Source organism: Gracilinanus agilis, chromosome 4, assembly GCF_016433145.1.
Source record: "Gracilinanus agilis isolate LMUSP501 chromosome 4, AgileGrace, whole genome shotgun sequence".
Classification (NCBI taxonomy): domain Eukaryota; kingdom Metazoa; phylum Chordata; class Mammalia; order Didelphimorphia; family Didelphidae; genus Gracilinanus; species Gracilinanus agilis.
In genome coordinates this window covers 266,764,619-266,788,729 of record NC_058133.1, presented here as the reverse complement: position 1 = coordinate 266,788,729, position 24,111 = coordinate 266,764,619, and the positions used below count along the sequence as shown (strand labels likewise).

The 24,111-nt window shown below is 36.0% G+C and overlaps 1 protein-coding gene across 1 annotated transcript in view; it reads right to left on the bottom strand.

Moving 5' to 3' along the window:
- The window catches only part of ZFAND3 (zinc finger AN1-type containing 3), a 333,357-nt gene that overhangs the window by 76,232 nt on the left and 233,014 nt on the right, over positions 1–24,111 (bottom strand). Inside the window, exons 3-4 of the mRNA XM_044674376.1 lie at positions 23,136–23,318; positions 2,235–2,300 (exon numbers count right to left, since the gene is read on the bottom strand). Of these exons, the coding sequence (XP_044530311.1) occupies positions 2,235–2,300; positions 23,136–23,318 (249 nt within the window). The remainder of the gene's footprint in view (positions 1–2,234; positions 2,301–23,135; positions 23,319–24,111) is intronic.

Genomic DNA, 24,111 nt, shown 5'->3' with positions numbered 1-24,111 from the left:
GTACGAAGATAGGTAAAAGAGGGGAAAGATTTTTGTGTTAGCAAAAAGGGAACTGAAGCTAGTAATTTTGCTCAATAGAACTATGAATAAACCACCTGAAGTTGGCAACCATTTCATGGCATCTTCTGTTCACAGAATATGGGGTCAAAGGGGCAGAAAAGTGGCTTCTGATATCATCTTGCTATTAAGCAAATGTTGGGTGGACGTTTCTTTCTTTTCCCATTTGTTGTGACCAAGACACAATTTGTCTCTTACCAGGGAAATACGGATCTCTGCCTCAAAATAACACCTAGAATCTCTAAGGGTTAAAATAGGGATTTGTAAAAAAAAAAAAAAAAAAAAAGAGCAGCTTTTAACCATTTTATTAAAATAGTGATAGGAAAGAATATAGTAAAGGAGGGAAATATAGGAAAGAGGTAGAGAAAGAAAATTTCCTAATGTCTATACTAGTTATCCTATAACTACCTATTATAATTACTACCTAAAACGGCTTATATCCACCTATAACTGCCTATAACTACCACCAATAACAACAACCACAAAAAGTTCCAGCCCAATCAAAACCAACCCAATCAGTGTTTAATCAATCCAACCCCAATGAGGTCAATCAACAAAGACCAACCAACTCCCAAAAAAGTTCAAGAAAGGAAAAAAACCTAACATCCCAAACAAAAAGTAAAAAACTAAAAAAGACTAAAGCCAAAAGCCCTATCAGTAAAGCTCAGGCTCACCTTTTATATTCTAGCAACTAAGCACCAACCACCAACCCAACACACTCCCAGCAGCCAACTTCCCTGCAATTGCCAGCATTTAACTGTCAGCCACTGACCCCTTACCAACTGATGCCCCTCTTTTCTACCTCACTTCCTTTCTTTATGGTTTCCACTTCCTGTCACTATGGACTGGTTAATCCCTACACATCTCTATGGTAAGAGGACCTCCAGGTTCCCCGTTAAATTAAAAAAGGATGAAGAATTCCTTTTTACAAAATTATAAAAAGGAATTCTTCATTCCTTTTTTACAAATCAAAATAGAAGAATACAGTCATTGCTCTCACATACATCTTCACAAAACCAACCAGATGTGAGGGAAATTAAACTGCATCTTATCCCAAAGTAAACCACTAAATTTCTTATAAATGGTATTGTAGAGAGCATTCTGAAACAAAACTAGGGCGGGTGATTGCTGTTTCTAAATCAAAACAAAAAAATCTTTCAGTGATGATGGTTGATTTTGTTTTGTTTTGTTCTAATGCTAGCATAGCTTTCACAATTCTTGATAGAGAGCTTCAAAGAAAAGATTTTGACAACTATGAAAAATACCTTGGCTTTGACCTTTGGAAGAACAACATAATTATTTTGATTCTTCCAAACACAATGAGATATTTTAAATAGCAGGTAGGCTTATTAGAAATAGGAAATAATGTTTAAAATAAATTAAGCTATAGAGAAAGAGAGCATTAAGCATTATTAAACCAGGGAGTAAATATGTATATGTATTCATATCTTGAAGTCAAGCCCTATTTTCTGTTCTGGAGCCATCAGAAAATAACCACCGGAGAGGCTAAAAGACTAATATTACATGATGCCTTAAAGTTTGCCAAGTAAGCTCTACATAAATTATTAGGTCCTCCTCTTGTGAGGTTGGTGCTAAAAGCAGTCTCTCTTTTTACTGAACCTATAATGACACTGGTGTTAGCAGTTCTTGGGAAGGAACTTCATCTACCAATGCTGATGAGAATATTCTCTGATGAGAAAATTGCCTGGAGCAGAGAGGCTGAGATTTGTTTGCTCCTTTGACTCCATGTCCATATGTCCAACACAGTTTAAGTAGAAGGGGCAAGATTTAAACTCAGGTTCTCCTTATTCCAAATCCAGCACTCTATCAACTACACCAAGATGTCTTTCAGGGCAGCAATCTGACTTCGGGCAAGGCACTTAATCTATAAAGAGCCTCAATTTCCTTATCTTTAAAATAGAAATAATATTTGCATTGTTTGCTTTATGTAGCTGTGAAGAAAGCACTTTGTAAGCTATAAGGCATTTCATAAATGTGAACTATTATTATCAGATAAGTCACTATGATCCAATAAAGAACATTGTGACTATTATATTCTCAATTCTTTGTCATTTCAAAAATCAAAGAAAAAGGAGGAAACATTGGCAAATATGCCAAATGCAATGCAGAACCTAAGCAATGGAAAGAATTCAGAAATGAAGGAATGTTGTACATACCTGTGCCACAGGATCTTTTGGTTGGCGTGATTAATGAGACATGAGCTATATCTGTGCATGGCCCACCTAGAAACAAAAAGGCAGGGACATCAGTCAAGTAGCAGTCTCTATGAGCCTGCATGTTTGGAAGCAGGGGCCAATACAATGGTGACATACCTGGGAATATGTATGAATCAACTTTCCATATATTTAATATGCTAAAGGAACTATGAAAATAGGTTTGGTTTGGATATTAAGGAAAGGGCCCCATAATTTGTTCAGACTATATCACACTAATTAGTTAGCATTCAGCATTGTCAGTCAATAAAGGTTTATCAAGCACCTACTCACAAGCCAAATCCTGTGCTAAGTATTCCCCAATGCTTACAAAGAAACATAAAAGTGAGTCCCCCACCTCAGACTAATTGGAGGGAAATCATTGCAAACTACATACAATATAAGCTATATACAGGATAAATTAGAGATAATCAACAAAAGGAAAGAACTAATATTAATGGGGGGGGGGAGAGTGTGTCAATAAAGACTTTTGGTTAAAGGCATGATTTTAGTTGGAACTTAAAAGAAGCCAATGAGGTAGAGCTGAGGAGAAGGAGAATTCCTGGCATGGAGGACAGCCAGTGAATATATAGAGTCTGATGACGGGGTGACTTACATGAAGAAGAGCAAGAAAGAGACCAATGCCAGTGTCAATGGATGACAGAATATATGGCGGTGAGAGGGCATAATTGTTAAGAAGACTTCAAAAGTAGGAAGGGGTGGGTTATGATGGACTTTGTACAACAAATTAAAGTTTCTATTTGGTCCTGGGGATAATGGAGTTCCTGGAGTTTACTGATTGGAGGTCTAGGGTGTATGGTGTGTGGCATGCCCAAATCTGTGCTTTAAGAGTAATATACTCTGTACAGCTGAGTAGAGGATAAACTAGAATGAATAGAGATTTGAGGTTAAGAGACCACCCAGTAGACTATTTCAAAAGTTCAGGGATGAGATGATTAGGGCCCATACTATGGTAATGGAGTGTCAGAGGAGAGATGTTACATTAAAGAAAAAATTGCCAAGATTTTGCAACAGCCTGGATATTGGGAGTGACACCTAGGCTGCAAGCCCAGGTGATTGAAAGGGTAATAGTAACCAAGATAGCAAAGAAAAATTTGAAAGAGGGGAAGGTTTTGAGGAAAAGATAATGAGCTCAGTTTTAGACATGCTGAATGTAAAATGTCTACTATAGAGCAAAAAATTAAACACTTTCAGCAATTTAGGTCATTGGGAAATTTCACTTTATGAATGAGAATTTTTAAAATGGAAAGCACCATTAGAGATCAACTAGAAATACATTTTCCATTTTACAAATTTACAGAGGTCCAGAGTGGAAAAGTCACTGGCCCAAGACATACAAACCAAAAATTAACCTGATACATTTTTCAGTAGCTGGTTTCATGATATTAATTTACTGTACTATGTGATTCCCCATTAAAACACTGCAAAAGTACTAATAACTACTGTATAGTTGCAATTAATAGAAAATTCAGACAAGACTCATCCTCAACTTCTCCACCTATAAACAAACAGATGAGCAGTATATATAGATCATTTCCAGCTGAAAAACTCTGATTGTAAGTATAAAAATTTTGAGATTCAAATCTCTCTAGCATACCATTGCTTTTTCACAAAATATTCACCTCTTCGAAGTGAATAGAGTCAGAATTAGTAAGGTTAGAGAAGCACTGCACTGATTCAGTTCTGTAGAATCTGACAAAAGACAAAGGGGTCCAAGGATCCCTGTGTCAGGGGCTGCCCAGGGTATTTATATCCTCTTTCTGGCCAACTGCCTTTCCTCCTGTCCTCATGGCCTCTGGGAACATTCTGATGTCTCCAACTATCTTCACCTGTCAATCAAGGTGAGACTCTCAGCTCTCAGAGCCTGATTATGACACTACTGACCAGACAGGCCAAAGATCAATGTTGGATGGAGTTATCAGAGAAGATTCAACAGCAGAAAAAAATGACCACCTGAATAAGTGGTAAGGTTCACATGATCAGAAAAGAGCAGGGCAGACACACTAGGTGAAAATACCTCCATAAAGTTTATGGAAAAAGATTTCTACCACCACCACCACCACCACCACCACCACCACCACCACCACCACCACCACCACCACCATCATAGTTAGCTAGCAACAATCATACGGCACCTACTATGTGTCAGGATTGTGCTAAGGGCTTTACAAATTGTATCTCATTTGATCCTTACAACAACTTTGGAAGGTGGGGTTATCATTATCCTTCCCACTTTAGTTGATGAAACAGGGCAAAGAGAGATAAGTGGCCTATCCAGGGTCACCCAGCTAATAAGTGACTGAGGCTGCATTTGAACTCAGGCCTTCCTCATTCCAGGGGCCACCTAGTTACTAGCCATAAATGCTCATATTGAAAATTTAACAATCAGCTCTCTTGGGCCAGTCTGAACTATCTCCAGAATACTTTTGGATGTAACCTGTATAAGACAAAAGCTCTTTGGGATCATCTTATTGAATTTTTAAGAGTGCTAAGGGATCTTGAGACAAAAAAGTTTTGAGATTTGTTTTTATAGAATAAGAGACAGAATCATCCTGTGTATTCCATTAACTTTACAGTTGATTATACAACTAGAGGTACCAATGAGCAGTTGTAATACAATTATTATGGAATGCCTATAACTCAGGAAAGGGATAAGGAAATGAAAAGAAGGTTTAACATTCTTACACTCCATTCTTTTGGTCTTTCCCTTATCACCAAGGACAATCGAAAATACTATCTCCATAAGTTTCTTTAGAAAAATTCTTTCTTAGGAGGGGGGTTTTAAAGGTAGGGGAAGAGAAGAATGAAGGGAAGACAAGTCTGGTTTCTTTTAAATTCCTTCACTATGTTATTGTAAGCACTGAAGATAGGGGCCAAATTTCAGAAAAGGCTCTGAAAAGGATTGCAAGTTCCCAATGTTGCCTGCTACAAGATTTTTTGACTTGAAACATCTCTCTCATCATGCCAAGAAGCATAAACTCTAAGACTAGAGTATCAGTGTGAACAGCTTGCTACTGGTCTGATAGTATGTTCTTTACTATCTTCCCCACCTCCACCTCATTTCCCAGGATCTGGTTATGGTAATAAATTCCCCATATAAAGCACAGGAATGAATAGTATGTTAAACTACCAGAACTTCATAGAGGTAATAAAATAGTCAACTTGAAAAAATTACATAAGCCTAAGAAGCCAAAACAAAAAGTGCAGAAAGAATTTGGGTGGGATAACTGAGCTAACTATGCTTGTGAAAAGTACAATGTGACAATGTATAATTATAAAGGCTACAAATTTATAATTATAAATTGTAACTATTAGAATCTTGGTTAAATTCTAGATGAGAGTACCACTATTTTTTTCCTTCCTTATAAACTGTAGGTTTGACATTAAAAAAAAAAAAAAAAAAAAAGGCTACCTTGCATATCACAAGATGGATCATCATGAAAGAGTTCTCCAGAGATCTTGTTAAACTAACAACGTACTTCAATATATTCACTATATTAAAGTAAAGTAAAAATAAAATCACAGTTGAGCTAAGACAAATTGACAGTGAGTGTAACTGGCAGTAATAATGCACACCAGTTTTGATAATTAATTGGACAATATTACAAACAGAAAGCCTGGCATTAAGTCCAGTCTAGTTCACTATTACTATGAAGTGTCCCATAATCCCAAAATAGGAACAGTTTTCAAACAAGCTAGGACCAGTGAATGTCACACTGTTGCTGTTGAAGTTTTCCTTACCTCCAAATTAACCCAGATTGCTACAGAAAATTGTGATTTTATCTGCCTTTAAACAACAAGCATCAAATTTACTAAAAAGGAAATAATGCAAGACAAGAGAAATTTGAAGAGATGCTTTTCAATATTTCATAGTAAGAAGTATGAAAAATTGGAAATGAATGTAATTGGGTGAAGGGCAAGGGCCTGAATCATCAGTAAAGGATATTTATTTACAAACTGAAAGTATGACATAGTAAGGGACCACTAGGAATTTCCTCAATCTTAGGTTCTCTTGAACCTCAACAAAACTGTAAAAAAGACCTATGAAATGTTATGAAAATGACTTTTCCCAAAATTCCATTCTCTCAAATCTTCTTTACTTAGTTTTGCTCCCCAGAAAAGCCAAGTACCCATTTCTAAAGAGATTAGCAGATTTTGGAGAGTGAGTTTATTATACATGATTAACAGTGCTGGTCCTGGCATCAGAAAAAAAATAAAAATACAAAAAAACCTGCATTTGAAATATGATTTTCATTTACTACAGTGTGGTCTTAAATAAGTCACTTTATCTTGCTTTTTTCATTTGTAAAATGAAGGCACTGAAGTAGGCATCTTTCAAGTTCTCCTTTTCAGTTCTAAATCTGTAATCCTATGCTTTTAGGGCCAGAGCTCTGAGAATAGGATGTGTTTTTCTAGTACCATGAATGACATATATGTGAGGAAATGATTTTAAGCAGGGTAAGGATTGTAGAGATTAGACCCCAGATATCTGTAGAGTCAACAAGGATTTTAACAATATCATCTCACTTAAATTTTCATTAAAAGGTCTTTCTCTTCACTCTGATACTTCTTGGGAGAGAAAAGAAATCTAATACAGGTAATAATGGCAAGGTCAAGCATAGCTGCACTAATTCTCAGTCAGTCATAATTATAGCTTCCTGCATTTTTTCCTCTCAAGCATTTCCTCTGAAATACTCAATCAGTTTTCCTGTTTCTGCACTTGCTATAGACATTCAATAGAAAGCTACTATCTGGCAGGAAGTATTTTATTTAGAAATATTTTACTTTTGTGTTACATGTGAAGTTTCAACTATTTAAACATTGAAATTTGTATGCAAATAATGCATAGTGTATGAATTTTATAACCAGTTAAGTTTGAATGCCCTATGCACTCTTTTCTGGGGTTGCTTTTTGTTCTTGTATTAAAGTCGTCATGCATAATGCAATACCACTATGGATCCATTTGCAATTTCACTCGATAACTATGATGCTGAATTCTTTTGTTGTACTCCCCCAACAAGTATAGATCTTTATACGATGTGCAACTGGATAGCATTTTCCTGCACAAACAATTCTAATTTCAACCCTGAAGAAGATAACAGTAGAGGTCAAATCGGCATACTCAGTGCATGGCAATTGGTAAAAAAGAAGGATAAGTAAACACATTTCATTAAATATCAACACTCACATCTCCAGTCACACTAGGCAGATATTTAAATTTTCGTTCATAACATGCTACAGATACAGTCTGCATCAAGAGCTACAGATGTCCCTTTGCTAGAATAAACTAAAAGGAGATTGTTGCTTAATGAGGAAGTCATCCAGATAGCAACAGTAAACTGCCTCAGCAAGGGTTTCCGTCACACAAAACCTCTAAGAATTAATCCCACAGAGAAGTAACATTGTCCCTTAACCTTGAAAATGCATACCCAAAACCTATCACACTTTGTTAAGGTAGCTGCAATGTCTGGTTATTTTTGGCTCCTAGTATCACTGGACCTCCTTGGCTGCTGTAACACTGTGCACTAAAGACATCAATTAGGAAAAATGAATTGTCAAGCAGTCAGTCAGCTAAAAATTGTCTGTAGCTCAATAATCAAACATTTTATTGCTGGTCTCTTGTAACTCTGTAAAACACTAATACACAAAAATAGCCATTCTTTTTGCAGATTTATTACATTTCAATATTCTTGCTTAATTAACATGACATTTACATAACAGGGCCTAATTAATTTCCAACTAAAGGCACTGTGGACTAATTAGAAATGCATCATCCCCTTGTAAGTAGCCTGTCAATTCTACTTCATCATAATCTGTACAATGTTTACCTTTGTATCTCCCAAAAACTTTCAAACACCATTTTCTTAAAAGGGAGATATGGACAGCAGATTTAGATACAATTCTTCCACTCATCCAGTGATGCTAAAAATCTAATTAAGGAAAGCTCTAGACAAAAAGTTCCTTACAAAAATTTTTGTAGTACATATTTACTATTCATTCTCATCTGGTTCTGTTAAAGAGTTTTATCTATCTTTTGAAAAATCGGAAACCTAACATTTCTTCAAAAAATGACATTTTCTCCAAAAATCTTTAAGATACTGATGACTTTAGAATTTAATGCTGACTGAATTATTAAGGAACAAATAAATCTGAGAGCAAGCATGAGATGGGGAAAATGCTCCTCCTTACTTCCAATTACATCCCCAAACTGCAATTTAAGGATTGCTTTAATAAGGAAGGACACACCTAATCTGTCTACATAATTGAGTTTGAAAAGAATCATCGATTAAAAGCAGCAATATATAAAGATATAATGAGGAAGAGTCTAAAAAAGAATTCAGCAGAGGTAATAGCCTTTCTTTTCCATTAGATAAAATGCGTAGAATTAAACCATTGGCAAAAAAAGGTTTTTACTTGATACTGACTAGGCAAACAAATACGATGTTATTAAGCATTTACCCAAGTTGAATTTTAATCCCAACTCACCATATGATTTCAAGAAACATGGATTTACATCAAAGGCTCTAAAGAAAGGAGTTCAATTAAGCAGCTTCAAAGTGGGTCAAGAACTTGTCTAGTGGTGACTGACCATGTGGTGTCTCACAGTGTATTTCTCTTCAAAATGTTTTTATTTTATTAACCAAATACATTGTGAGGCAACTTTCACCCCCAAAGGCAGCCTAATCCCCCTAGAGGAAGAAAATAAATATCCCATGAGCTTCTCTCTATCCCCATAGAAGTTACATAACTAGTAGGTTATAAGAGGAAGTTACCTACCAATTCAATTTGTCTAGCATGGAAAGATTCTTTAAGGGATAAGGGCTTATATGAAATCTCCTTTGGCTGCTCACCATGGAAGCCATTCTCTATAGATTAGTTTGTGATGGAAATGGAATGCTAATGACACAGTCTATAGCCTGTAAGGTTAATAACTTAGAGGTCAAGAGCAGTTATGAGGATAACACTGTCATTTCAAAGTAAAGTGATTCAATGAATACAATGTAAACAGAAAGAACAGAAAACAAAACAAAATTGAATACTATTTATAATTACCAAGATTGGCTCTGAAGATAAAAAAAAATCTCTGTGGAAAATACTGCATATTAAGAATCAAACTTGGGTGACATATTGGTTAATTTTGCCAAACTATATTTTTCTCTACCTCTAATTGTTTGTTTATAGGGCAGTAATAGAAAACCTTTTAGAGACCCTCACACATACTTGAGCCTCCCAGCCTTACCTCAGAAAGGGGATGGAGGAAGTGCTCTCATTGAGCTGATGGGCAAAGGGGCAGGTGATAGGAGAAATGTCTTGGGGGTGGGGGTGGGGAGGAGAGGGGCATGCGCCCTTTGGCATGCTGCAGTACACAGACCATAGGCTTGCCAACATGGTAATAGGGGATAATTCTCTGGGTAGAGGTGGGACAAGGGATTTATCTGGAGATGGAGAGGAGATAAAAATCTAAAGACATCAAAAATCTTTTCTAAAGAAGCAGTATAGTGATTAATATAGATGGTTTGTCATGTTTCTGATATAAGTTAATTAGGAGTTGATGTTTTTATCTGATTCTTATATTCTCTACCTGACAGCTTGACTTTCTTAGCAGGCAATGGTCACTGCCACTGGCAAAGATGGTCAGGAATGCTTATTATTCTCTTAATGAAACTGCCTTTTCTTTTACTGAAAAAGCAACCAAAGGGAATGATGGGTAAATTCTGAAGTCACATCGCTAAATCAGGACACTACATCACTTGCTCATGGAAGGAAGAACGAAAGCATTAAACATTTGCTTCAATGAGAATCCAAGCCCTAAACAGTTTCCCTTTTCAAACTGTTTTTAGACAGCATCATCAGCTTGAAACTTTTATGAATATTTGATGCTGACCAGGTAAAATGTATAGCCACAGTAAGAATTCATTGCTTAGTTGATCTAATATGAATTACTAATTATCTTGAGATTGTTAAAAGGTACATAGAAAGTCAATTCCAAATATGACAGTAAGTGAAATATAAAGTATGCTACCATCTAGTGGTTTAGAATGGAAAAAAAATGTTTATTTTGGAGGATCAGAATACAAACGGGCTAATTATGTTTTCAGACAATCTTCTGAGTATAGTAAAACATCTGGTTGTCGCTTCACCAATTTCCATAGCTATTCTGTTCGATTTAGACATTTAGAAGAAATTAAGATTTCCATGTTTGGATTTTTCCAGAAACACAGAAATGGTTCTCATGGCAACATCAATGGAAGCCCATTAATACCGAAGCAGGTTTTATCTTCTGACCCAGTCAAAGGCAGAGTATACTCAGGCCCTCGAGTGTCCTCAGAATTTCTGAACATGTCTGCTGAGAGAGGACTGCGATGACCTTCTTCTAAATGGGAAAGGGCTTTGTGCATGCCCTTCACAGAAGACTTCAGAGAAAAATAGAAAAGGCTATCTTTCATTTAGACCCCAGGCACCATTAGAAAGGCTTTAAAATAAGAATTCTGAATAAAGTTTCCTGACTTTCCTATGCCTTCTGTAAAATAGCTGTTGTCCATCAGTAGGAAGTAATGAGAGATGTCACCATAAGAGCTTTACTTTGGGCACCATCCATAGAAAAAGTCACACATTAGGTATAAGAACAGTAAATTTATAACTTTTACCTTATCTTGCCCATCCCCAAAAACCCAATCCAAAACATGTGCCAAAGAGTGGAAAATAGATATTTCTATTCCATCTAATTGAATTCAAATCCTCATCTTCAAAACTAATGAAAAACAAAAGAGCTCGTTGATACTCATGCTCATCAATTCCATGAACATTTATTTTCTTTTTGGTGCCGACATCTTCACAATGTAAGGTGAAGACATTCAAGCACGTCATTAAAATAAGTCCACATAAAGCAAAAGGGGGAACCCTTTACAAAGTCAAACAAGATGCTGCAATGGTAGAACACTCTGTTTCTAACCTGGTATTTCTGTCATATTATAAAGTTTAGAATCTGTTTCAAACAAGTACAAAAGTAAATCTTCTCATCCAGGTAAAAGAAAAACAAAAAAGAGCCTAACATCTAAGGGGTGGGGGTCGGGGTGGGAGACTGAAGTTGTATTAGATGATTGTTCACTCTGACCTTTACTTTCTCAGCAAAGTAAAGAACATCTTTTAAAATAAGCACATAAAAAATATCTACTTGGAGAATAAAGCTGTATAAGCGTCTCAACCCATTTAAAAATACCGAGCCAGTAAAACAATTTATGGGTATAATCCCCTTCTAGGAGATCCAGCAAAAGCTTTTACATGAAATAACTCTAAAGTAAGCTTCACGAAGTCATGCCATGTATGCTTGCATACTCTCAAGGGCAGCCTTGTATATCTGTAGCAAAAAATGAACTAGTCTTTGCTTGTTATTCCAGGAGGAACCTACATACTGAAAGAACTCAAACTGAGACTTGCCCACCTGCCTGCTCCAGTTAGGCAGTCATATATACGGACAGGAAAGAGATGCCACTTTAAACTCAGACTTCAGTCATTTTACACTGAAGGAATGATTCAAGTAAAATATTTAACCTCAAATTCCAGTAGAGAAATGACTACATTCATTAGCTGCTGGGGCTATAGTACCAAACAGATGAATAGGGAACACAGGCAGGTTGCTTGAACAAGAGCAATTTGAGCAAAACAAACAAAAAACCCTTACCAGAAGTCTTTGAAAATGTTACTCCAAAAAAATAGCTACTACAAACTTCTACTATGATTCCATCTAAAAAAAAATCCCCAAATAATTTGCTATCTGGCCTTTGCTTGAAAACTTCCAATAAAAGGGGGATCATGTTCCCACAAAAATGACCTATTCTACACTGGAAAGCAGGAATTATTGTAAAGATTTAACACAGGTTGAGGTGAAATCTGCTTAACCCATTGTTCCAAATTCTCTTTGGTACTAAATAAAACAAGTCATTCTCATATGGCATGGTTTCTAGTTCCCTATTCATCTTAATAAACTTCTGCTTATCTAGTGTCCCTTCTAAAACATTTCCCCCACTGGCACCTAGATGAGGGACAACGGGGACAGAATAAAATGATACAATAAACAGCTTTGCTCAAGAAATTATATTTTTATTATTGCAGCATAAGATCATTAAGGTTAAGAAATCTAAAAATCTTAGCTGATATAACATATCATTGAAGAAACTTGCACTCAACTGGATCCTGAGGTATTTTTACATGATCTGACCATTAACCAAGTAATCCACTATACTCCTCTCATACTTGTACATTTTATTTTTTTAACCCAAGTGAAGCTCTTATATTTATTCCTATTTAATTTAATCTTAAGTTTCATTCTATTGCTTCAGCCTACTGAAATGAATTTACATTCAAATTCCATTATCTACAAATCTAATAAAAATGATTTTTTTTAACTACACTATTGATATTGGATAAAGAACAATGTACCAAAGAAGGACTGATAGCTTGAACATCTCTGCTGGAATGCTCTCTCCTGTTCTATTAAAGGACAAAATCATTTTTTTTTACTTTATTTAAAAAAAATGTTATTTTAAAATATTTTGCAGTGTTTACATGATTCATTTTCTTTCCCTCCCAGAGTCAATAAGCAACTCCACTGGGTTGTACAAATGTTATCACTTGATGCCTATTTCCATATTATTCATTTTTGCTATAGAGAAATTTTTTAAAACCTAAACCCATACCCATAATCGCACATCCATAAATACATGTAATGTGATGTCATATGTTTTGCTTTTGCATTTCTTTTCCTTTTTTTTGGTTTTTTAAACCCTTAACTTCTGTGTGTATTAGCTCATAGGTGGAAGAGTGGTAAGGGTGGGCAATGGGGGTCAAGTGACTTGCCCAGGGTCACACAGCTGGGAAGTGTCTGAGGCCGGATTTGAACCTAGGACCTCCCGTCTCTAGGCCTGGCTCTGAATCCACTGAGCTACCCAGCTGCCCCTGCTTTGGCATTTCTACTCCCATGACATCATTATTTTTATCAACATAGATGTAGGCATGAAAGACTTGTGGATAATGGAATATAAATCCAAAACAGTGTCAACAATCTTTGGGTCTTATCAGTCAATCAGTTTTGATTACTCTTAAAAGTGTACTGTGTGTGTGTGTGTGTGTGTGTGTGTGTGTGTGTGTGTGTGTGTGTGTGTGAGAGAGAGAAGGGGGGAGCAGCTGGGTAGCTCAGTGGAATCGAGAGCCAGGCCTAGAGACAGGAGGTCCTAGGTTCAAATCTGGCCTCAGACACTTCCTGGCTGTGTGACCCTGGGCAAGTCACTTGACCCCCATTGCCCACTCTTACCACTCTTCTGCCTTGGAGTCAATTGACTCCAAGACAGAAGGTAAGGGTTTAAAAAAAAAAAGTGTATTATGATCTTTCCACAAGAATATGATGAGAAACTTTTAAAAATGTCCTCTACTTAATCTGTTTTGGAAGTGGTTCGTTCTTCAAATTTGTTCCTCTGTGAAAGCAACTCCTAATCCAATCCTAAATATATAGAGATATCAAAGAAACACAAGACAGCTTCTGTCCACAAAAAGATTAAAATTTCATTGCAGAAACAAAATATACCCAAAAGTCAAAATTAGTGAGTAAATCAAATGAGACAGTATGTCTTAGCACAATGCCTGAAATATAGTAAACATTTAATAAATACCTGTTTCCTCCCTTCGAAATTAGTGGCACAGACAAGCAGTACTACTAAGAATTCAGAGAAATGAAAGGTGAATGTGGGCTGGGTAAGGCTTATGGGTGATGAAGTTTATAAAAAAAATCTGAGTAGCCAGTACCATATTGTTTTGATGACTGCTGCTTTATAGTATAGTTTATTTAATATCTGGTACTGCTAGGCCCCCTTCCTTCACATTTTTTTTTCATTATTTCCCTTGATATTCTTGATCTTTTGTTATTCCAAATGAAATTTGTTATAGTTTTTTCTAATTCAGTAAAGAAGTTTTTTGGTAGTTTGATAGGTATGGCGCTAAATAGGTAAATTAATTTGGGTAGAATGGTCATTTTTATTATGTTAGCATGTCCTACCCATGAGCAATCAATGGCTTTCCAATTGTTTAGATATATTTGTTTGGAAAGTGTTTTGTAGTTGTTTTCATATAATTGCTGTGTTTGTTTTGGTAGATAGATTCCTAAGTATTTTATATTGTCTAGGGTGATTTTAAATGGTGTTTCTCTTTCTACTTCTTGCTGCTTTAATGTGTTGGAGATGTATAGAAATGCTGATGATTTATGTGCAGTTATTTTGTATCCTGCCACTTTGCTAAAGTTGTTGATTATTTCTAAAAGCTTCTTAGTTGATTCTCTAGGATTTTTTAAGTATACCATCATATCATCTGCAAAGAGTGATAGCTTAGTCTCTCCTCCTTGCCTATTTTGATACCTTCAATTTCTTTTTCTTCTCTAATTGCAACTGCTAGTGTTTCTAGTACTATGTTGAATAATAGAGGTGATAATGGGCATCCTTGTTTTACTCCTGATCTTATTATTGGGAAGGCTTCTAATTTATCCCCATTGCATATGGTATTTGTTGATGGTTTTAGGTATATATACTGTTTATTATTTTTAGGAAAGGTCCTTCTATTCCTATACTTTTCAATGTTTTCAATAGGAATGGATGCTGTATTTTGTCAAAGGCTTTTTCAGCATCGATTGAGATAATCATGTGATTTTTGTTTGTTAGACTGTTGATATGGTCAATTATGTGGATGGTTTTCCTAATGTTGAACCATCCTTGCATTCCTGGTATAAATCCCACCTGATCATGGTGGATGATCTTCTTAATTACTTGCTGGAGTCTCTTTGCTGGTATTCTATTTAAGATTTTTGCATCTATGTTCATTAGGGAGATTGGTCTGTAGTTTTCTTTCTCTATTTTTGATGTACCTGGCTTTGGAATCAGTACCACATTTGTGTCATAAAAGGAATTTTGTAGGACTCCTTCTTTGCTTATCATATCAAAATAATTTGTATAGTATTGGGATTAGTTGCTCTTTGAATGTCTGATAGAATTCACTGGCTAAGAGACAGTGAGGAGGATCAGTGGAATAGACTTGGGGTAAATGACATCAGCAAGACAGTGTATGATAAACCCAGAGACCAACTTTTGGGACATGAATCCACTATTTGACAAAAACTGCTGGGAAATTTGGAAAACAATATTGGAAAGATTAGGTTTAGATCAACATCTCACACCCTACACCAAGATAAATTCAGAATGGGTGAATGACTTGAATATGAAGAGAGAAACTATAAATAAGTTAAGTGAACACAGAATAGTATACTTGTCAGATCTCTGGGAAAGGAAAGATTTTAAAACCAAGCAAGAGTTAGAGAAAATTACAAAATGTAAATTAAATGGTTTTGATTATATTAAACTAAAAAGCTTTTGTACAAACCAAAACAATGTAGTCAAAATCAGAAGGGAAACAACAAATTGGGGAAAAAAATCTTTATAATGAAAAACTCTGGGGTCTAATTACTCAAATATACAAGGAGTTAAAGCAATTGTATAAAAAAATCAAGCCATTCCCCAATTGATAAATGGGCAAAGGACATGAATAGGCAGTTTTCAGTTAAAGAAATCAAAAGTATCAATAAACACATGAGAAAGTGTTCTACATCTCTAATAATTAGAGAAATGCAAATCAAAACAACTCTGAGGTATCACCTCACACCTAGCAGATTGGCTAAAATGAAAGAAGGGGAGAGTAATGAATGTTGGAGGGGATGTGGCAAAATTGGGACATTAATGCATTGCTGGTGGAGTTGTGAACTGATCCAACCATTCTGGCTGGCAATTTGGAATCATGCTCAAAGGGCTATAAAAGAATGCCTGCCCTTTGATCCAGCCATACCATTGTTGGGTTTGTACCCCAAAGAGATCATAGATAAACAGACTTGTACGAAAATATTTATATCTGTGCTTTTTGTGGTGGCAACAAACTGGAAAAGGAGGGTATGCCCTTTAATTGGGGAATGGCTGAACAAATTATGGTATATGCTGGTGATGGGATACTATTGTGCTAAAAGGAATAATAAACTAGAGGAGTTCCAGGTGAACTGGAAAGACCTCCAGGAACTGATGCAGAGTGAAAGGAGCAGAGCCAGAAGAACACTGTACACAGAGACTAATATACTGTGGTAAAATCGAATGCAATGGACTTCTGTACCAGCAGCAATGCAATGACCCAGGACAATTCTGAGGGAGTTATGGTAAAGACGCTACCCACATTCAGAGGAAGGGCTGCAGGAGAGGAAACATATAAGAAAAACAAATGCTTGAACGCATGGGTTGGGGTGGACATGATTGGAGATGTAGACTCAAAACTATCAACAATTTGGAAATAGGTCTTGATCAAGGACACATGACAAAACCAGTGGAAATGTGTGTTGGTCAAGGGTGGGGGGAGTGCGGGGGGTGAAGGGGAAAGTAGGAGCATGAATCATGTAACCATGTTAAAAATGAATATTAATAAATGTTTAAATTAAAAAAAAATCTGAGTAGGTAGGCAGAGAAGAGGGCAGAAAGGTATTCTAGGCAGGGGAAAAGCAGTAGTTTACTCTGGGAATAATAAAAAGATTAGCCAGGATCACCAATAATCATGTTAGAGTACAGTAGGAAACAAAAGTAACTAAAACAGATCCTGGAAGCTGTGGCAATGCCAAACTGAGGTGTCTGAATAATTCTCTTGGCAGTGGTAAGTTACAGGAGGTTCTTAAACATGATGAAAATTTTCGCATTACAATATAGGACTACTAAGCTTACTCTATCCTTCCATTTTGAGGGAAGTCACATAAGTAGCAAAACATAGAAGTGTGATATAACAGAACATAAGGTTTGCAATTAGGAAATCTGGGGGAGGGAAAGAACATGAATCATATAACCATGGAAAAAACATTCCAAATAAACAAATAAATATTTTTAACAAATAAAAAATAAATTAAAATTGTATTAAATACCTTAAAAAAAAAGAAAAAGAAAAGGAAAATGAGTCAGAATCCCCACTCTTCTAGTTACCATTACTATAACTTTTACTTTATACTGTAACATGTACTTCATGTCTTTGGGATCTAGTTTCATCACCTGTAAAATCAGAAGAATGGATAAAATCTGTCTTAGTTCTGAATCCTAAATGTTTTTTTAAAGTGAGAATGAAGAGTCTAGAACTATATCTGTTTCTGTTATCCAAAACTAAAAACCTTAGGGGACAAGTGAGATAGGGGTGGCAATTTTAGGAACAAGATTTGTGTCTGTAGACATAATTGATTAAATGGCCATTATTATTGTTCTCTGTCCCTGTGGGAACCATGCCAGCAGATAGAATCTCTTGGGAAAATAGTCCTACTGACCAGACAGAAAGGGATTATAGCACCTCATGCCTCAGACTGCCCTTACTCAGGAAAACTGCAAAGTTTAAACCTCTTCCTGTCTCCTCACTCTAAAAATATAAAAGTTTAAGCTGCATATAAATAATATTTCTATTAGGCTTTTTTTCCCTTAAAAAGACTCTCATTATCCTGATGTACTTTAGACACTTTATCACACCCTAAATACCAATCTGGAGACATTTATACAAATCTGGATAATACAAGAAATGGAGATGATAATATCAAATGAGAAATAAAAAATACTTAGAAAAATTACTGAGAAAATCCTCCTGGTTAAAAAAAATTCTATATCAACCTAGTATCATGGATTAATAGGCCTCTGGCAAAATATGATAAATTTTGGATATCTATGGAAAGGTGCCTTGATGTGTCAATTTTAAATCAAAGTCTAAACATGGTTTCTATTATGACCATATAGATCTTAAGATGACAATTGGAATATTTAAACAAGTTCCATCTAGTTAGCATTACAGAAGAGAGGAATTGGGAAAGAAATAATTCATCTTGAATAATTCTTATAAGAAAACACTGCTGAATGCTTTAGTCCTTTTACACTTTGACAGGGATTAACTTAATGGTCTCATACATTGATTCCCCCTGAAATTACAGTCATTCTCTTCAATGCAGCATGTAGCTGTACATCATCATACTGTACTGCAAATTATCAATCTTCTTGGTTCTAATGAAACATGGTTCTAATGAAAGCTGTATGCTTTATAGAACTAGCAACAAGATAAATAATTGTACTGGAAAAAACCACCTTTAAATTAAAATGAAAATAGACATTTCAAGTTTGGGCATTCTTCATTATAGGAAAGAATTTTCCACTTTGAGACTATTATATATCAAAAAAAGCTCCATCTGTTGTATAATTATCTCTGATAAACTGTATAATGCTTTGAGTTTCATTAGAGAGAAGGGAAGAAAGAGATACAGAGAGAACTGTAAATAAATGTCACCACTATATTTCATTTGGAGTCAAGCCCAGTAGGAAGTTATAATGGATTTTTATTTATTTTTTATTTTTTTAAACCCTTGTACTTTCGGTATATTGTCTCATAAGGTGGAAGAGTGGTAAGGGTGGGCAATGGGGGTCAAGTGACCTGCCCAGGGTCACACAGCTGGGAAGTGGCTGAGGCCAGGTTTGAACCTAGGACCTCCTGTCTCTAGGCCTGACTCTCACTCCACTGAGCTACCCAGCTGCCCTATTTTTTTTTTAAAGGTAGTATTTTCCAAATGCTCTACTAGCTCATTTCCCCAATATCGGGTCTCTTGGATTGGGCAGAGTCTATCTAAAGAGAAAAATTTGGTTTTATTACTGAAAGATCAGGAATTAAAATACTTCTTCTATCATATACATGTCTTGAATTTCAACAACAGGAAAACAGCAAAATGTGTATTAGCCCAATGGCAGCAATGCTATTAATTTTTCAGGAGAAAGATCTGGATCTATCTAACATAGCCACTGAAGTCTAAGACATTATCCTAAGATCTAAGGAAATACCTGCCAAAAGGCAAGACATAATATATAATCAACACCATACCTCCATTTACTATGTTCCAGGCACTGTGCTAAGCACTTTACAATTATTACCTCATTTGATCCTTGAAACAAAAGTAGGTGTTATTATTACATCCATTTTACAAAGGAGGAAACTGAAGAAGTCAAGTTACCTGTCCAGGCTCACACAACTAGTAGTGTCACAGAGGTGAAATCTGAACTCGAGTTTGCTTGACTCTAGGTCTATCTGTCTGCCTGTCTATCTATGCCACCAAGCTTCACTAGTCTATTGCCAGAGGGACACCCTGGAAAGAATGAGAAGGGCACAATCAGAATAGGCCCTATGGAAATAACAATAAATTTCATAATTCAATTATGACCACTGTGACCAAACATTTATTAAGCACCTATCACGTGCAAGGCCAACTTGAATGTTATTAAAGTTGGTCAAAAACAGAATTTTCAAAAGATAAACTTTAATCACAAAAAAATAACTAAAATTTTCCAACACTGATAATGTTCACTTCCATTTCAGTTTTCTTGGTGGCTATTTTCACCATCAGTGCTTGTCTTACCTATAAGATGATTAAATATTTTACAGCACACCTAAATACTCCAAAAAACCTTTACTTTATAAGACAGAATGTAATGATTCAGAAAAATGTGACAAAAACAATGCTATTCATTCATTACTGTAGGTGACCAGACAGTTTCTATTTATAGCATTTCCCCTTTTCTAAACATCTCATATTAAGAACAACTTGGTTACTGCTTCCACAGGATTGGAAACTGCAAACCACAAACTTCTGGTAAAAATTCTGTAGGCAGGAGAGAAGTAGTAAATGTAAGGGTTTTTTTTGCTCTACATTTGTATAATATCTTCTTTTTTATAAAATGGTACAGAAAATGATGAGTGCTTCCCTTTCCCCAAATATTTTAAGTGTTAAAATTCTTAAACATGTTTACTTGAAGGGTAAAAATATTAAAGAAGCCCCTTTTTGGAAAGAAGGGCAAAGGAAAGTTGTGAAGAAAGAATGCTCTATGTAAAAGAGACAATATCATCTTGGGTTTCTCCTGTTTTGAATGTTTTTTGTTAATTTGATTTAATTGACCTTCAAAGCAGACATTTCAACAAATCCTCTTATTACTTTTTTTTTAAACCCTTGTACTTTGGTGTATTGTCGCACAGGTGGAAAATTGGTAAGGGTGGGCAATGGGGGTCAAGTGACTTTGCCCAGGGTCACACAGCTGGGAAGTGGCTGAGGCCCGGTTTGAACCTAGGACCTCCTGTCTCTAGGCCTGACTCTCACTCCACTGAGCTACCCAGCTGCCCCCCTCTTATTACTTTTTGAACAAAGTATTCATTTATCCCTCAATCTCCATTCACAGATAGAATTAATGTATTCTTTTTTTCTCACTACCAACAATAAAATTCAGTGCTTTTGTTTATATATAACTTTAATCTAGAGGATTGACAGTCCAGAAATTACTAATTACTATGAAGTCTCAAGTACTACCTATACACTCAAACATGAAGTTGGGACACATGATTACCACTATAAAATAAACAAAATGGAACATGTGATCTGGCTAACGCTTTAATTAGTATGCCCAATTCCTCATTTTTCACTTATTAATCCAGAATACCTTGAAAATTGGGACCAGGAGTTCTGATCAGGAATGGCTTGGATCATATGACTTCAAAGGTCCCTTCCAAATCTTAGATTCTGTTTTTCCATTCACTCAATTTTTTATTCCCTATTAATACTTGCTACTTTAACAGAATAACATTGCATTTGACTTCTTTTGTCGTTTATTCATATTCATCTCAGTTTTATACTGCCCTAGCACCCTTCCAACCTATTACCCACCCAGTCCTTTATTGCATTTATTATGTTGTTCAATTTTCCACATTTTCCTTTCTATTGAAAATTGGGCCTTCCCTATGATAGCATATCTATTGTAACCCCACTCCATCTCAAAATCTCTCTACTTTTATCCATTTTTCCCCTTCTTCTCCAAGTTCATTTTCTTACCTATATTATTCCTCCATTTATATTACAGAGCCTCCTACAGAAGGCCCCAGTAATTACAATTGTAATATAAAGAGGTGACATTTAAATAGTGCTTCCAAGTTTACCAAGAGCTTTATATTTGGGATTCATAACAGCCCAGAGAAGCAAGAAATCTGGCATTACTACCATTTTACAGATAAGACTAAAGATTCAGAGATGAAGAGAATTACTTGTGGTCACACTTAAATGCCAGGAGAGGTAATCAAATCTTGGTCTCTAAAAACCAGGTCTGGAGCTCTTCACACTCCATCAAAAAGTTGTCTTTTACTCACAGATAAATCAGCAACAATTAATTCCCTGGGTTTATTGGCTTTTTCTTTGGGTCTAGAAATACACTCAGCTCTGCTTTATATTAAATACAAACATAAAACCCAACAGCAAAACCGTTCATCAATTTGCTTCCTCAAACCAGAGGAATATTCTCTAGAGAGCCAGGAAGACCCTAGGTTCAGGTCCCTTAAGCTTCTCAGTGTCCTCACCTGAAAGTTCCCTTTCAGAATGACATCACAGACCCAGGTCCAGTCCTACTTCTAACTTTCTCTATTTCTCCTTTGTAACTGCCAGATTTCTTAGACTAGACTTCTGTATCTATTTTTTCCTGTTCATTTACTCTTTTAATCCCTTGAAATCTGGATTCTACCCTAACCAGTCTAATGAACCTCTTCTTTCAAAGGTCATTAATAACACCCCAATCAATAAATGGCATTTTTGGGTCCTATTCTTTCTGATCTTTGCATGATTGTGATGGTTGAGCCCTCCTAAGAACTTGCCTCCCCCCTTCACAGTTTTGACACTACATCATGAGAAATTATCCATGAAGCCATCCCTGGCAAAACTCTTACCTCTCCCTTCTACTCTTTACCCCTAAGAACAGTAATATCAATTATATCATGTTTTAAAGTTTGCAAAGTGATTTGCAAATATCTCATTTTTATTCTCAATAACAACCCTGGAAGGTAGGTGCTATTATCCCCATTTTACCAATGAATTAAACTGAGGCAAGCAAGGTAACATGATCAGGGTTGTATAACTCCGAAGTTTCTGAGGCTGGGTTTGAACTAGGGTCTTTCTGACTCCAAATCCTGTGCATTATCCACTGAGCCCCTTATTTTTGCCACTTTGTAAATTTGTCATTTAGGTTCAGGATTTCAATTTTTGCCTTTTTGTAGCTCCAAATTTCCCCTCAAATTTTTACTCCCAAATTTCAAGTGCCTGTTATGTAATGCTATCTAGATGGTCTCACATAGAATGTGTGTACGTGTGTGTATGTGTATACATACTCTTTCAAACATACATTTTTAATAACACAATCATTCTCCAAGTCTTCCCAAGCCTGAAACTCTAATGTTTAATCTCTGACTCATTTCTTCTCTCTCATCCTTGCAATCATATAAACAAAACAAAAACAAAACCATAATAATGGCATTTCCCTTGCTCAAAAAATCAGTGGCTCCTTGCTTATGGAGCTGGGGACTTGAATAAGATGCTCTTGCCTCCCAATCCTACAAAAGGACTACCCTTTCTCTCCAAAGGGGAGAACATGGAAGATTAGAATATTGCAGCCTTATCATATACTTCCCTTTTATTCCATAACATAAGCTATGGAAAACCAGATATATTGCAAATTTCAACTGGTAATTACTGTAAAAAATTTTTACTACAACTTTGTAGTAAAAATGAGTCCTATATTTTATGTAATTTCTACTACTTTTTCAATATTAACCCAAGAACACAACCCTAGAGTTTCCTGTATTCCTATTTGGACCTACATATCAAAGGAGGAAAAGTACATGGAAATTGGTCAGAGGCTCTGCTATATCTCTACTCTTCTTCAACTTTGGGGGGTAGGGACTTACACTCCTCTTTGCCTGTGGAAGTTACATTCAATTCTGTCGAAAGCTGTTGCTGGTTGGAGTTAACAGTCGGTGTAGTTAAAGAGGTATTGCTGTTGTCACTGTTCATTTCTCCGGAAAACAAATCTGATTGGCTGTTGCTTGTACTGGGAGTGGAGTCATCATCTGGTTGTTTCTTCTGAAAATCTAAACAGAGAAGAAAAGGTTGAGAAAATGGTGTCAACTCAGACATATACAATGGAGTATTATCTCCTTCCTCTTGGTAGAGAAATGATGGATTACAGGTGTAGAATAAAGTATACAGTCAGACGGTGTTAGTATGTTGGTTTGCTTTGTTTCATTAGGCTTCTTAGTTACAAGGGTGGAGTTTATTAGGAAGCAAGAATTATACTTTACAAAAACATCAAAACATTTTAAAAAATAGTCAAAAGTACTATAGTAAATGCACAAATCCAAGACAATGATAACTGGGTTTTTTTGCTTTTCCCAAGAACTTTTCATGTTAGTTGGAAAAAAACAAACCAATAAATATGAAGCTGGAGATTAAGTATGTAGAAAAAGGAAAGAGATAGAAAGAAACCTAAAAATTTCAATGAGGAGGAAATTAATGAATGGTGTTAGTTTGTTTTGTAATGGAAGATTACTACACACCACCACTACCAACTCTTACCTTCCTGTTTATTACAGAAAGGCAGAGAGCAGGGGTCAGGTGGGTAGCTCTGTGGATTGAGAGCCAGGCCTAGTGACAGGAGAGGTCCTAGGTTCAAATATGGTCTCAGACACTCCTAGCTGGGTGACCGATCCTGGGCAAATCACTTGACCCCCATTGCCTAGACCTTACCATTCTTCTGCCTTGGAGCCAATACGCAGTATTGTCTATCAAAAATCAATCCAAAACACATGACATCTAGATTTTAAATGTCATTATTTTAGTAAAGCAGAGGCCTAACCTGCAAATTCAGCACAATCAAATGACGTT